Source organism: Salvelinus sp. IW2-2015, linkage group LG14, assembly GCF_002910315.2.
Source record: "Salvelinus sp. IW2-2015 linkage group LG14, ASM291031v2, whole genome shotgun sequence".
NCBI lineage: Eukaryota > Metazoa > Chordata > Actinopteri > Salmoniformes > Salmonidae > Salvelinus > Salvelinus sp. IW2-2015.
In genome coordinates, this window is record NC_036854.1 from 38,372,807 (window position 1) to 38,389,312 (window position 16,506).

The 16,506-nt window shown below is 41.3% G+C and overlaps 1 protein-coding gene across 1 annotated transcript in view; it reads right to left on the reverse strand.

Moving 5' to 3' along the window:
* Positions 1 to 16,506, reverse strand: part of dpyda.1 (dihydropyrimidine dehydrogenase a, tandem duplicate 1) — a 200,903-nt gene that overhangs the window by 131,983 nt on the left and 52,414 nt on the right. Inside the window, exons 4-5 of the mRNA XM_024000164.2 lie at positions 16,260 to 16,347; positions 11,101 to 11,262 (exon numbers count right to left, since the gene is read on the reverse strand). Coding sequence (XP_023855932.1) covers positions 11,101 to 11,262; positions 16,260 to 16,347 — 250 coding nt within the window. The remainder of the gene's footprint in view (positions 1 to 11,100; positions 11,263 to 16,259; positions 16,348 to 16,506) is intronic.

A 16,506-nucleotide genomic window follows, 5' to 3' on the forward strand; every position in this document is an offset into this window, starting at 1 on the left:
TTTTGCAAATTTAGAACGAACAAAAAACAATAAATACCTTATTTACATAAGTATTCAGACCCTTTGCTATGAGACAGTTAATTGAGCTCAGGTGCATCCTGTTTCCATTGATCATCCTTGAGATGTTTCTACAACTTGATTGGAGTCCACCTGTGGTAAATTCAATTGACATGATTTGCAAAGGCACATACCTGTCTATATAGGGTCCCACAGTTGACACCGCATGTCAGAGCAAAAACCAAGCCATGAGGTCAAATGAATTGTCCGTAGAGCTCCGAGACAGGACTGTGTTGAGGCACAGATCTGGGGAAGGGTACCAAAACTGCAGCATTGAAGGTCCCCAAGAACACTGTGCCCTCCATCATTCTTCAATGGAAAAAGTTTGGAACCACCAAGAATCTTCCTGTAGCTGGCCTCCAAGCCAAACTGAGCAATCAGGGGAGAAGGGTCTTTGTCAGAGAGGTGACCAAGAATTTATGGTCACTCTGACAGAGCTCCAGCGTTCCCCTGTGGATATGGGAGAACCTTCCAGAAGGACAACCATCAATGCAGCACTCCACTAATCAGGCKTTTATGGTAGAGTGGCCAGACGGAAGCCACTCCTCAGTAAAAGGCACATGACAGCCCGCTTGGAGTTTTCCAAAAGTTACCTAAAGGACTCTCAGACCATGAGAAACAAGATTCAGTGGTCTGATAACTCGGTACCGGTACCCCCTGTACATAGCCTCGTTATTGTTATGTAATTTTCTTGTGTTACTTTTAGATTATTWWATTTTTTTCTTCCCACTTTAGTTTACTTAGTAAATATTTTCTTAACTCTATTTCTTGAACTGCATTGTTGGTTAAGGGCTTGTAAGTAAACATTTCACTGTAAGGTCTACTACACCTGTTGTATTCGTGGCATGTGACAAATATAAATGGATTTGATTATGATTTGATGAAACCAAGATTGAACTGTTTGGCCTGAATGCCAAGCGTCATGTCTGGAAGAAGCCTGGTACCATCCCTACGGTGAAGCATGGTGGTGGCATCATCATGCTGTGGGGATGTTTTTCATTGGCATGGACTAGTAAGCATCAAGGCATCACTAGGAGACTAGTCAGCATCAAGGGAAAGATGAACGGACCAAAGTACAGAGAGATCCTTGATGAAAACCTGCTCCAGAGGACTCAGGACCTCAGACTGGGGCGAAGGTGGCTTTGGGACAAGTCTCTGAATGTCCTTGAGTGGCCCAGCCAGAGCACGGACTTGAACCCGATCTAACATCTCTAGAGAGACTTGAAAATAGCTGTGCAGCAATGCTCCCCATCCAACCTGGCAGAGCTTGAGTGGATCTGCCAAGAAGTACGGGAGAAACTCCCCAAATTCAGGTGTGCCAAGCTTGTAACGTCATACCCAAAAAGACTTGAGGCTGTAATCTCTGCCAAAGATACTTCACCAAAGTACTGAGTAAAGGGTCTGAATACTTATGTAAATGTAATATTTAAAATCTAAAAAACGGCTTTTGCTTTGTCATTATGGGGTATTGTGTGTCGATTGAAGAAAAAAAAAATGTAATTACATTTTAGAATAAGGCTGTAACGTAACAAAATGTYGGAAAAGTCAAGGGGTCTAAATACTTTCCGAATGCACTATAGGTCATCATTAATGAACCACAACCAGTTCCAAACCCTTTCATCCTGTGTCATTTGTTCTACTCATTCATGCTTGGTTTATCCCCATCCAGTACTAGCAACGCCTGCCAATGCCTGTCTAGACTGACTGACTGTATGGTAGGCGTGTTCATTTCTCCTGGCCATGCTAAAACCAGGCAAAGTGTTCGATTGCACATACAAAACAGTTCAAAACTCCAATCAAATTAGAACATGGTCTGCCCAACTAAAAGCTATCTATGGGACTACACCACACTGGCTGTTAAATAACTAGCCCTAGAGTCATCTACTAGAATAATATGGAGAGAAAACAACATTAATCAGATAGCTTCTGTAACGCACCATGTTCACTGATGATTTTCAAGAGAAATATAGACTACTGCAACACAAACAGTTGAAAGCGAATGCTGTAGCGGCAACATATCCATAATTAGGGGTGAAATGAGAGTGGGGATACTTTGTCTCCTTAATAAGATGATCTAGATCAATACACGAAGCCTCAAATTTTTACTGCAATATAATGCCTGAGCTATAGGTGATATTCATTTAGTTATTCATGCGTTTCATGAACTGTGAAGCCCAAATTGCTGCATGACAATGCATTTTTAATAGTGCTTAAGAGCAGTTCCGAGGCCTTGTTATTCAAAACACTCATCTCTGTTTTTCTAATTCTTCTCACACTCTAATTGAACACTCTAATTGAACACTCTAATTGAACACTAATTGAACACTCTAATTGAACACTCTAATTGAACACTCTAATTGAACACTCTAATTGAACACACTAATTGAACATTGAACTACGACTGCTGCGGTGCTAGCTTTGCTTCACATTTTATGTGTGTGGGTAGCACTGGGTACAATAAGCACACAGCACACGCATACAGAAGCATCAATCAAAAGCATCATCCAGCTTCAATGGATGAAACATGACTCTCCCCTGCCCAGTGCTTATCATCATAACAAACTGAACACATCAATACTGCTTTCACAAGACAACTCCCCTCTGGTCTGTCTGAACTACTGAGAGTTAACAGTAACACTGTCATTCAGGCCATATTATACACCTCAGTGCCAGACTCTAGGTAGACACTAATACGCTTATATCCACTATAAGATTAGGAGAAGAATAAAGCCTAAATGAAAGGTGGCTTTGACTTTATCAGTAATGTTGAGAGGACTAGAGCTAGGAGCATGGAGCGCAGGCTGAATGGAGCTGATAGAAGCTGAGCAGCGATCGCCCAGATAGCCCCCTTCTCTTTCTCTTCTTCCTGAGCTTATCTAATTATCTGCTAGATAACCGCCCTGACCTTTCACATTTAAGGAGAGAGGAGAGCTGCCACATGATAGAGATGTATAGTAGTCACAGCAGATGTGGCAGGCAGCGAGAGAGAGGAGAGAAGGGAGCGGACGGAAGGCTTTTGTAATTGTGCCTTTTATCCTTTAGGAAGTAATGAAACTTTACCATGAGCTTCTCTTGCTTTCTGAGATGTGTTACTAGATTAGTCTTGATAGGAAGAAGGCAGGAGGCGGAAGGTGTGCGAGATGGCTAGAAATGAACTGTTCTGTTGTACTGTTGTACTCCGTTCCTGTAGCTAAAGAACAGGATCTAAAACGCATGGCATATACAGTACCTGAGAGGATTATAAACACACTGATTAAAGAATCCAACCCCTGGCAATGCCACGTGCCAACCTTCCTCTCGTTATGTGTGTTTGCCTCATTGTTCTAAAGCAATAGTGGGAAATTAACAGACTAACATGCAAAGATAATCATCCACGTCACAATAGATTCTGCTGAAGGTGTATACAGGCACGCGTTTTGTCATCTTGACTTCCTCTCATACAAAGTGATGTCGTTATGTCGTGCTTCATTCAGTAGCTCCGTGTTGTCTATGAACGTACTCTACCTTGAACTACGGAAGAGTACAATTTAATTGGGCTGAGCACATCTACAGTACAGTTGGTTACAGTTACATAACGGTGACGTAGGTAAAGTGACATGCTCACAATTATTTTCCTTTCATATACCTGCAGAACCACTCATTCAATTTGTAAAAGTGTAGGATTTTGTCGATATGCGTCCAATAATGATCCTTCAGTCATTTTGTAGAAGTGTAAGATTCCTTCCATCTACAGTAAGTAGAATAAGTAAGACCATTTACATCCATTCCTCAGAATGTACTCGTCTTGTTGAACTCTCTCCAGAATGAAAGAGTTCGTTACTGTAGAGGAAATGCATCCTTAGCAGCAGGCAGCCCTACAAGATGATGTGTGGGTCAAAGGCAGCAATTCAAGCCCACACACTATCTCTGACATTTCACTTTAATTAGCTGTTACCATGGAACTAAATAAAGCTCACCACGACAATGACGGGAACAGATATCCTGATTATCTCGGAGCTACACCATGAACACACACACACACGTAATCACACACATGCAGGCCCACACGCACACACACCCACCCACACACACACACGCAAATACACACACACACTTGATGTTCTAATCATTATTCAACATGAGGAAGAATTAGGGGAAAAAGATAGGAGCACACATGATGAAACAAATGTAGCGTATAGCAGTTCAAAAACATGTAGCTTTACACAGACTCCTGTCATCAGTGATAACGGTCATGGCACATGAAGAACATCAACACGTCTCCTCTCACATCTATTTACCACTAAAATAGATATGTACAGCATTCCTTTAAAGGACTTCTTGGCACTGTATTTCTTCCATTTCCCTTCTTTGTTAGTCCTTTTTCTTTAGAACATACAGTAAAATGAATTTCAGTTGGACTTGACTCCTGCAACCTATATGTTTTAGACATGAAAGAAAGATTCTCCCATTCCTCATGTCTGCTTTACACTGGGTCATAACTAAGTCATCTGTGTTGACTTTGACATCTTGCATAATTCTCTGTTCTGTTGTCTTCTCCCTGGTTTTTACTTCCATTTCCTCCCCCCCCATCTCTCTTTCCACCAGCCGGTTCCTAATGGTGAATCTGATGTTTATCGTACCAGAAGGTTAGGCTTGGATGATAAACAAGGGGAGAATTTTGACTTTATTGGCAGAGGGCTGTACTGACGCCATAACAACGGGTTGAGAGGCACCATTAATACTSAGCTTGATGCTGCAGCCCACCACTCCCTCACCCGTTATGGGGACTTAGTAGAGACGGAATAATGTAATGTACAATGAAGGGAAACACAGCACTGAGCAGCACAGTAGAGTACAATGCTGTACAGACTAGAGTACAGAGTAAAGAGCAGTGTAGTACAGTAGAGTACAGAGTAAAGAGCAGTGTAGTACAGTAGAGTGCAGAGTAAAGAGCAGTGTAGTACAGAGAGTGCAGAGTAAAGAGCAGGGTAGTACAGTAGAGTAGCGAGTAAAAGGCAGGGTATAAGTAGGGGTGCAGAGTAAAGAGCAGTGAGTACAGTAAAGACAGAGTAAAATAGCAGGGTAGTACAGTAGAGTACAGAGTAAGAGCAGGGTAGTACAGTAGAGTACAGAGTAAAGAGAGTGTAGTACAGTAGAGTGCAGAGTAAAGAGCAGTGTAGTAACAGTAGAGTGCAGAGTAAAGAGCAGTGTAGTACAGTAGAGCAGAGTAAAGAGCAGTGTAGTACAGTAGAGTGCGAGTAAGAGCAGGGTAGTACAGTAAGTAGTAAAAGAAGAACAGTGTGTACAGTAGAGTGCAGAGTAAAGAGCAGTGTAGTACAGTAGAGTGCAGAGTAAAGACAGTGTAGTCAGTAGAGTCAGAGTAAAGCAGGGTAGTACAGTAGAGTACAGAGTAAAGAGCAGGGTAGTACAGTAGAGTACAGAGTAAAGAGCAGGTGTAGTACAGTAGAGTGCAGAGTAAAGAGCAGTGTAGTACAGTAGAGTGCAGAGTAAAGAGCAGGTAGTACAGTAGAGTGCAGAGTAAAGAGCAGTGTAGTACAGTAGAGTGCAGAGTAAAGAGCAGGGTAGTACAGTAGAGTACAGAAGTAAAGAGCAGTGTAGTACAGTACAGTAGAGTACAGAGTAAAGAGCAGTGTAGTACAGTAGAGTCAGAGTAAAGAGCAGTGTAGTACAGTAGAGTAGAGTAAAGGGGTAGTAAAGTAGAGGCAGAGTAAAGAGCAGTGTAGACGTCACAGTAGAGTACAGAGTAAGAGCAAGTGAGTACAGTAGGAGTGCAAGAGTAAAGAGAGCAGTGCTAGTAAGCAGTAGAAAGTGCAGAGTAAAGAGCAGGGTAGTACAGTAGAGTACAGAGTAAAGGCAGTGTAGTACAGTAGAGTGCAAGAGTAAAGAGAGGTATACAGTAGAGTACAGAGTAAAGAGCAGGGTAGTACAGTAGAGTACAGAGTAAAGAGCAGGGTAGTACAGTAGAGTACAGAGTAAAGAGCAGTGTAGTACAGTAGAGTGCAGAGTAAAAGAGCAGGGTAGTACAGTAGAGTGAGTAAAGAGCAGTGTAGTACAGTAGAGTACAGAGTAAGAGCAGTGTAGTACCAGTAGAGTGCAGAGTAAAGAGCAGTGTAGTACAGTAGAGTACATCTGTAAGACTAGATGTGCAGAGTAAAGAGCAGTGTAGTACAGTACATGTAGAGTACAGAGTAAAGAGCAGTGTAGTACAGTAGAGTACAGAGTAAAGAGCAGGGGTAGTACAGCCAGAGTACAAGCTGTATACAGACTAGAGTGCAGAGTAAAGAGCCGTGTAGTACAGTACAGGTACAGATTAAAGAGGCAGTGTAGTACGTAGAGTGCAAAGTAAAGAGCAGGGTAGTACAGTAGAGGTACAGAGTAAAGAGCAGGGTAGTACAGTAAGAGTACAGAGTAAATGAGCAGGTAGTACAGTAGAGGCAGAGTAAAGAGCAGTGTAGTAAGTAGAGTACAGAGTAAAGACAGGGTAGTAAGTGAGTACAGAGTAAAGAGAGCAGTGTAGTTACAGTTAGAGTGGCAGAGTAAAGAGCAGGGTAGTACAGTAGAGTGCAGAGTAAAGAGCAGTGTAGTCCAGTAGAGTGCAAGTAAAGAGCAGGTAAGTACAGTAGAGTGAGAGTAAAGAGCAGTGTAGTACAGTAGAGTGCAGAGTAAAGAGCAGTGTAGTCAGTAGAGTGCAGAGTAAAGAGCAGTGTGTACAGTAGAGTGCAGAGTAACGAGCAGTGTAGTACAGTAAGTAGTACAGAGTAAAAGAGCAGTGTAGTACAGTAGAGTGCAGAGCTTAGAGCTATAAAGAGCACGGCTACACAGATGTAGAATGTAAGTGAGAGTAAAGAGCAGTGTAGATGACTTTGTACTCCCGGGTGGGCGCAGTGGTCTAGGGCACTGCATCGCAGTGCTAGCTGCGCACCAAGAGTCTCTGGGTTCGCGCCCAGGGCTCTGTCGCAGCGGCCGGCAACCGGGAGATCCGTGGGGCGATCGCACAATTGGCATAGCGTCGTCCGGGTTAGGAGGGTTTGGCCGGTAGGGAGGGTTTGGCCGGTAGGGATAATCCTTGTCTCAGTATGTAAAAATTTTATAAAATGTTGCACTCTACTGTAAGTCGCCTCTGGAATAAGACGCGTCTGCTTCTTGGCGGTAGGGATATCCTTGTCTCAGAATGTAATGTAAAATGTATGCACTCTACTGTAAGTCGCTTCTGGAATAAGAGCGTTCTAAATGACTAAAATGTAAAATGTAATGAGTAGAGTAAGAGTAAATGTAGCAGTGTAGACAGTAGATACAAGAGTAAAGAGCAAGTGTCAGTACCAGTAGAGTGCAGAGTAAAGAGCAGTGTAGTACAGTAGAAGTACAGAGTAAAGAGCAGTGTAGTACAGTAGAGTGCAGAGTAAAAGAGCAGTGTAGTACAGTAGAGTGCAGAGTAAAGAGCAGTGTAGTACAGTAGAGTGGCAGAGTAAAGAGCAGTGTAGTACAGTGCAAGAGTAAAGAGCAGTGTAGTACAGTAGAGTGCAGAGTAAAGAGCAGGGTAGTACAGTAGAGTGCAAGAGTAAAGAGCAGTGTAGTACAGTAGAGTGCAGAGTAAAGAGCAGTGTAGTACAGTAGTACAGAGTAAAGAGCAGTGTAGTACAGTGAGTACAGAGTAAAGAGCATGTAGTACAGTAGAGTACAGAGTAAAGAGCAGTGGTAGTAACAGTAGAGTGCAGAGTAAAGAGCAGTGTAGTACAGTAGAGTGCAGAGTAAAAGCAGGGTAGTACAGTAGAGTGCAGAGTAAAGAGCAGGGTAGTACAGTAGAGTGCAGAGTAAAGAGCAGTGTAGTACAGTAGGTGCAGAGTAAGGAGCAGGGTAGTACAGTAGAGTGCAGAGTAAAGAGCAGGGTAGTACAGTAGAAAGTGCAGAGCAGTGTAGTACGTAGAGTGCAGAGAAAGAGCAGTGTAGTACAGTAGAGTACAGAGTAAAGAGCAGTGTAGTACAGTAGAGTACAGAGTAAAGAGCAGTGTAGTACAGTAGAGAGTGCAGAGTAAAGAGCAGTGTAGTACAGTAGAGTGCAGAGTAAAGAGCAGGTTAGTAAGTAGAGTACAGAGTAAAGAGCAGTGTAGTACAGTAGAGTGCAGAGTAAAGAGAAGGGTAGTACAGTAGAGTGCAGAGTAAAAGAGAGTGTAGTACAGTAGAGTGCAAAGTAAAGAGCAGGGTAGTACGTAGAGTGCAGAGTAAAGAGCAGTGTAGTACAGTAGAGTGCAGAGTAAAGAGCAGTGTAGTACAGTAGAGTACAGAGTAAAGAGCAGTGTAGTACAGTAGAGTGCAGAGTAAAGAGCAGGTAGTACAGTAGATGAGAATAAAGGCAGTGTAGTACAGTAGAGTGCAGAGTAAAGAGCAGTGTAGTACAGTAGGAGTGAGAAGTAAAGAGCAGTGTAGTACAGTAGAGTGCAGAGTAAAGAGCAGTGGTAGTACAGTAGAGTACAGAGTAAAGAGCAGTGTAGTACAGTAGAGTAGAGTAAAGAGCAGTGTAGTACAGTAGAGCAGAGTAAAGAGCAGGGTAGTACAGTAGAGTGCAGAGTAAAGAGCAGTGTAGTACAGTAGAGTGCAGAGTAAAGAGCAGGGAGTACAGTATAGTACAGAGTAAAGAGCAGTGTAGTACAGTAGAGTGCAGAGTAAAGAGCAGTGTAGCAGTAGAGTGCAGAGTAAAGAGCAGTGTAGCAGCGTAGAGTGCAGAGTAAGAGCAGTGTAGTACAGTTAGAGTGCAGAGTAAAGAGCAGTGTAGTAAAGTAGAGTGCAGAGTAAGAGAGTGTAGTACAGTAGAGTGCAAGAAAGAGCAGTGGTAGTACAGTAGAGTGCAGAGTAAAGAGCAGGGTAGTACAGTAGAGTACAGAATAAAGAGCAGTGTAGTACAGTAGAGTAAAGAGTAAAGAGCAGTGGTAGTACGTAGAGTGCAGAGTAAAGAGCAGTGTAGTACAGTAGAGTGCAGAGTAAAGAGCAGTGTAGTACAGTAGAGTGCAGAGTAAAGAAGGCAGTGTAGTACAGTAAGAAGTGCAGAAGTAAAGAGACAGTGTAGTACAGTAAGATGCAGAGTAAAGAGCAGTGTAGTACAGTAGAGTGCAGAGTAAAGAGCAGTGTAGTACAGTAGAGTCAGAGTAAAGAGCAGTGTAGTAACAGTATAGTAGCAGGTAAGAGCAAGTAGTACAGTAGAGTAGCAGAGTAAAAGCAGTGTGGTAGTAAGAAGGTGCAGAGTAAGAGCAGTGTAGTACATTAGAGTCAAAGTAAGAGCAGTGTAGTCACAGTAGAGGTACGAGTAAAGGCAGTGTAGTACAGTAGAGTGCAGAGTAAAGAGCAGTGTAGTACAGTAGAGTGCAGAGTAAAGAGCAGTGTAGTACAAGTAGAGTGCAGAGTAAAGAGCAGGTAGTACAGTAGAGTACAGATAAAGAGCAGTGTAGTACAGTAGAGTGCAGAGTAAAGAGCAGGGTAGTACAGTAGAGTACAGATTAAAGAGCAGTGTAGTAACAGTAGAGTGACAGAGTAAAGAGCAGGGTAGTACAGTAGAGTGCAGAGTAAAGAGCAGGGTAGTACAGTTAGAGCGTGCAGAGTAAAAGGGCAGTGTAGTACAGTAGAGTGCAGAGTAAAGAGGGCAGTTATGTACAGTAGAGTACAGGTAAAGAGCAGTAGTACAGTAGAGTGCAGAGTAAAGAGCAGTGTAGTACAGTAGAAGTCAGAAGAGTAAGAGCAGTGTAGTACAGTAGCTGTGAAGAGTAAAGAGCAGTGTAGTACAGTAGAGTGCAGAGTAAAGAGCAGTGTAGTACAGTAGAGTACAGAGTAAAGAGAGTGTAGTACAGTAGAGTGCAGAGAAAAGGCAGTTGTAGTACAGTAGAGTGCAGAGTAAAGAGCAGTGAGTACAGTATATGTACAGATTAAAGAGCAGTGTAGTACAGTAGAGTGCAGTAGTTAAAGGAGTGTAGCTACAGTAGAGTGCAGAGTAAGTAGCGGGTAGTGACAAGTCTAGTACAGACTAAAGAGCAGTGTAGTACAGTAGAGTACAGAGTAAAGAGCAGTGTAGTACAGTAAGTGCAGAGTAAGAGCGGGAGTACCGTTATAACAGAGTAATCAGAGCAGTGTAGTCAGTAGAGTAAGAGTAAAGAGAGTGGGTAGTCAGTAGAAGGCGCAGAGTAAAGAGCAGTGTAGTAAGTAATAGTAAGAAGTAAAGAGCAGTGTAGTACAGTAGAGTGCAGAGAAGCAGCAGGTTAACGTAATGACGTATAGTAGTGAGTAAGAAAATATATGGTAATTGCTTGAGCCGTTCTGAAGGTCCAGGATAATGTGTATGTTAAAAACCTAAAAAGACATGCCAAAGACTGCATAGAGGTATAACAATGTTGCAACATGTGGTAAAATAATGCAGTTGCTGTATATATTCTATGTACACATTTACATGTGGAATAGATGTAAACGTACATACAACGTTAKAGCGGAAATGTTAAAACATCAATTATAACCAGACCGTGGTATCTGTAACAATCACATTGTTAAAGGTACTCACTGCTAACTACCAACAGCTGGCTGGTTTTGATACCCAGTCAGAAATACACCTACTCAATGGCTTCGCCCTAACACAGTCCTGCAGCCCAACAGCCTATCCATCCACCTGATGTGTCTACATATAGTGTACACTCCTTATCCTCTACACTCCTTCTAAAATGTATCAAAACACCATCACTACTGACTGTACAGGTAGCAGCTTGTCAGACTTCTCAAACTGGATGTGTGTGAGGGGGTGGCTTGAGCTCAACCTCGTTTCATTCTGGCAAAGACATTGACCAATTAAAACGATGTGAAAAAGTATATCCTTTCACATAAGTGAAAAAAATGTGTTATGTATGCCTCATTTCTAACATATAACGCATTCGTATCTCATAATGTGATGCAAATGAATGTCCAGAATACCTGCCAGTGTGTATCGAGGTGAATCAAGCAGCTCAAGTCATGTGTCCAAGTGAGTCTGATTAGGACTACAGAACTGGTTAAAGAGGACTACAACACCCATACCTCAGTGGCGAACTGCTGCAGCCCTCCGATGTTGATTGGTCCTTCCTCAGAGGCGTAGAGGTTACAGCCCCCCACACAGAGGTCAGAGGTCGGGCACACCATGCCACAAGTCAGGCCTAGGGGGTTGTCTGACAAGATCGACTTCGCCGCCCCATAGTAGTTCTGGAACACACACGGAACACACAGGCACACACACAGAACACACAGGCACACAAAGGAAAACACACAGGCAGTTTTCAGGATTTGGAAGGAAATTTCAATTTTGTCATATTTATGTGATAATAACTGCTTCAAAAATCTTGACCGAATCCTCTGTCACGTCAAACCAATGGTATAGTACCCAAAATGTAAAAACAAGTGGCACATATAGAATATTGGATGATATTATAGTAATTTTGGTATTTATATAACATTTTCCGTATAATAATTTAGGGGGATAACACAAACCACTACAGCAACTGTGTGTACTTTCAGAGGGTATCTGGTTTTTGTATTACAGTTCTACCAAGTATTCATAGTACTGACAGACTTTTACGAACTGTTTTGACTGGATCTAAGCATATATCTAAGGTCATTTTGATTATAGTTATAAACAGTTATGACCATAGGCAAATACATAAGGTGCTCTATCTCTGCAGGTGATCTGTCTATCTGGTCAAAATCACTGATTCAGGTCCACCCTCTACCCCTCTGGTGATATAAATAACTTAATATTCCATCTCCAGAGAAACCTGGATTGAAATAAAGACTTCATTGGATTTGCCTTACTTTCAGAGAATACACACCAGTACAACTCTCAAATAAAATACAATTTTATTTGTCACATGCGCCGAATATAACAGGTGTAGACCTTACTGTGAAATGCTTACTTACAAGCCTTACAAGCTTAACTTCTCTAGGATAGGGGGCAGCATTTTCACGTTTGGATGAAAAGCATACCCAAATTCAACTTCCAGCTACTCATCCCCAGAAGATAAGATATGCATATTGTTAGTAGATTTGGATAGAAAACACTCTGAAGTTTCTAAKACTGTTTGAATCATGTCTGTGAGTGGTCACTCTCTTTTCAATGGATTTTCATTGGGACACCAGATTTCTAAATTGACCTTGTTGCAGTTCCTACCGCTTCAACTGGATGTCAACAGTCTTCAGAAATTAGTTGAGGGTTTTTCCTTTGTGGAATGAAGAAGTACAGCCATTTTGAATCAGGGTCACTTGAAGTGTCCTGTTAGATAGAGGCGCATGACCAGAAAGCATGCTACAGATTGTTTTAATCCTGTATTGAACACAGATCATCCCGTCTTCAATTGTATCGATTATTTACGTTAAAAAATACCTAAAGTTGTATTACAAAAGTAGTTTGAAATGTTTTGGCAAAGTTTACCGGTAACTTTTGAGATATTTTGTAGTCATGTTTCACGAGTTGGAACCGGTGTTTTTCTGGATCAAACGCACCAAATAAATGGACATTTTGGATATATATCGACGGAATTAATCGAACAAAAAGGACCATTTGTGATGTTTATGGGACATATTGGAGTGCCAACAACAGAAGCTCGTCAAAGGTAAGGCATGAATTATATTTTTATTTCTGTGTTTTGTGTCGTGCCTGCAGGGTTGAAATATGCGTATCTCTCTTTGTTTACAATGGTGCTAACTCAGATAATAGCATCATTTGCTTTCGCCGAAAAGCCTATTTGAATTCTGACATGTTGGCTGGATTCACAACCAGTGTAGCTTTAATTTGGTATCTTTCATGTGTGATTTAATGAAAGTTTGATTTTTATAGTAATTTTTATAGTAATTAATTTGAATTTGGCGCTCTGCATTTTCTCTGGCTTTTTGCCAAGTGAGACAGTAGCGTCCCGCCTAAACTCAAATTTTGGGATATAAATATGAACTTTACCGAACAAACCATACATGTATTGTGTAACATGAAGTCCTATGAGTGTCATCTGATGAAGATCATCAAAGGTTAGTGATTAATTTTATCTCTATTTCTGCTTTTTGTGACTCCTATCTTTGGCTGGGAAAATGGCTGTGTTTTTCTGTGGCTATGTACTGACCTAACATAATCGTTTTGTGTGCTTTCGCAGTAAATCCTTTTTGAAATCAGACATGTTGGCTGGATTCACAACATGTGTAGCTTTAATTTGGTGTCTTTTATGTGTGATTTCATGAAAGATTGATTTTCATAGTAATATATTTGAATTTGGCGCGCTGCATTTTTTTCTGGCTTTTGGCCAAGTGGGACGTTAGCGTACCACATATGCCAGAGAAGTTAAAGGTCTTGCTCACATCGACTATCGACTTATCACACAGTCGTTCGGAACAGCTGGTGCTCTCATGCATGCTTCAGTTTTGCTTGCCTAGAAGCGAGCATAAAAAGGCATTTAGGTCGTCTGGTAGGCTCGCGTCACTGGGCAGCTCGCGGCTGGGTTTCCCTTTCTAGTCCGTAATAGTTTGCAAGCCCTGCCACATCAGACGAGCGTCAGAGCCAGTGTAGTACAATTCAATCTTAATCCTGTATTGACGCTTTGTTTGTTTGATGGTTTGTATAAGAGTCCAGATTAGTGTCCCGCTCTAGCCTTTAGCTCGGTGCGGACGTTGCCTGTAATCCATGGCTTTTGGTTGGGATATGTATGTACGGTCACTGTGGAGACCACATCGTCGATGCACTTATTGATAAAGTCGGTGACTGAGGTGGTATACTCCTCAATGCCATTGGATGAATCCCGGAACTATTATTCTGGTCTGCGCAAGCAAAACAGTCCTGTAGCGAAGCGTCCGCGTTATCTGAGCACTTCCGTATTGAGCGAGTCACTGGTAATTTCTGCTTTAGTTTCTGCTTGTAAGCAGGAATCAGGAGGATAGAATTATGGTCAGATTTGCCAAATCGAGGGTTAGGGAGAGCTTTGTATTTTAATTTTAATTTTAACCTTTATTTAACTAGACAAGTCAGTAAAGAACAAATTCTTATTTACAATGACYGCCTACCCCAGCCAAACCCAGACGATGCTGGGCCAATTGTGCGCCGCCCTATGGGACTCCCAATCACGGCCAGATGTGATTCAGCCTGGATTCGAACCAGGGACTGTAGTGACGCCTCTTGCATTGAAATGCAGTGCCTTAGACCGCTGCACCACTCGGGAGCGTCTCTGTGTGTGGTGTAAAGGTGGTCTAGAGTTTTAATGGGGTAAAACGGATTTAAGTTTGCATGCATTAAAGTCCCCGGCCACTAGGAGCGCCACTTCTAGATTAGCATTTTCTTGTTTGCTTATGGCTTTATACAGCTCGTTGAGTGCAATCTTAGCTCCATCATCGGTTTGTGGTGGTAAGTAGACACTTAACCAGCATGGCTWCCACAGCATTCTGCAGCGATACACCATCCCATCTGGTTTGCACTTAGTGGGACTATCATTTGCTTTTCAAGACAATGACCCAACACACCTCCAGGCTGTGTAAGGGCTATTTGACCAAGAAGGAGAGTGATGGAGTGCTGTGTCAGATTACCTGGCCACTATAGTCACCTGTCCTCAACCGAATTGAGATGGTTTGGGATGAGTTGGACCGTAGAGTGATGGAAAAGCAGCCAACAAGTGCTCAGCATATGGGAGAACTACTTCAAGACTTAAAAAAGCATTCCAGGTGAAGCTAGTTGAGAGAATGCCAAGAGTGTGCAAAGCTGTCATCAAGGCAAAGGGTGGCTACTTTGAAAAATCCTAAATCTAAAATATATTTTGACTTGTTTAACACTTTTTTTGGTTACTACATGATTCCATATGTGTTATTTAATAGTTTTGATATGTTCACTATTATTCTACATTGTAGAAAGTAATAGTAAAAATAAATAAAAACCCTTGAATGAGTAGGTGTGTCCAAACTTTTGACTGGTACTGTATATTGTAGGTTATATAGAAACTGAAGAATAATAGTATTTTAAAAACTAAATAACAGAATAATTCTCATTTAGAATGGCAACAGACTTGATAGAATTCCTAACAGTTCTATAACACTATATCATTTATTTAATTTTCACTGGCAAGGATAATATAGGAAACCCTACAATACATTTCATTAAAGAGAGCATAACTCCATTATGAAGTAATTTTATTAGGGAAATGTGGAGCCAATCAAAATCGAGGACACTGTTGTATTGCAGTAAATATTCAAGATTTAAGCTTCCTGCTCTGTGTAAACCTAATAATCACCTTTATTTGTCAAATATTATATCAATAAAATATTCCATATCTGAATGATAATGAGTTTCCTGCTTAAGTCAAATGTAAAAGCCTCAATTTCCCTATAAAGTTCCCTACCATTGAAAATTAACAGTCATAGAAGAAAAAGTAGCTATTGGCAAGGAGACAATATTGGTTCAAATCCCTCCGGTCGTTTGGGTTTTCCAACAAGAAACAATAACAGAAATGTAAAAATAGTAGTATGCACCTATTATGCCATGCAAATAATGTTGCCCACACATATAATATTAGCTTGTCTAAGGTATACATTAGATAATGAAATGACAGGAGGAGTCCTAGATTAAAAACCCTTTCATATTTGTTTCCCTCTATAACAACACTGAGGTAGCCTAACTGTTTATTTCACCACTTTCATCTACAAGGACACTGAAATGACTGATTTGATCTMTTTTATAAGGTTTATCCCATTCACAACGTCCTATAACTTCACTGTAAACACCTATTCTTATCAGACACAGCATATATTATGCAGGTTTGTTTACAGAGCATCATTAAATAGCAATTCGGCATGCCAGTGTGAGGCTGTGTGCCTGGCCTTGATCATATGGATGGAGGCAACATATATGGCTATATTTATACCATGTACTGCTTTTACCCTGGCAGAAGACATCAATTAGAGCTGTTCCTCTCTGAGCTCAGGTCTGGGGCTCTCTCTCTCTCTGAATACAGCTGGCTGTTACTGGGCTCGGGGATCGATTATCCCAAGCCCATATCTCAACCAATCAAATACCAATCACAGTCTTTTGCGTTATATTTAGATTTTCTAAGTGATATTACAGATGTTTTAGTAAAAATAGTAATGATAAGACACTAATAAATTGATTAACAATTTGGCATATCAAAGCTTTCATATTAATCATTTGTGTCATTTAGAATTGAAAGGAAGCTAACGTTTACCTTGTTGGCAATACTGGTAATGAATGACTTGATGTCCAGGTTGGTAGGGCAACTTTTCTGACATGGGGCATCTGCACATTTCAGGCACCTACAAAACAGGATGAGAAAAAAGTTGATGTTAGTGAGCTGTTAAATGTGTGAGTAATGAAAGAAGTCTTCCATTTTTTTCTCAAGATAATTAGGCAGGGAGACAGTGAGAAAGAAAGAGAGGTTGAAAACAGAGTGGTTGAAACTATAATAATAATAA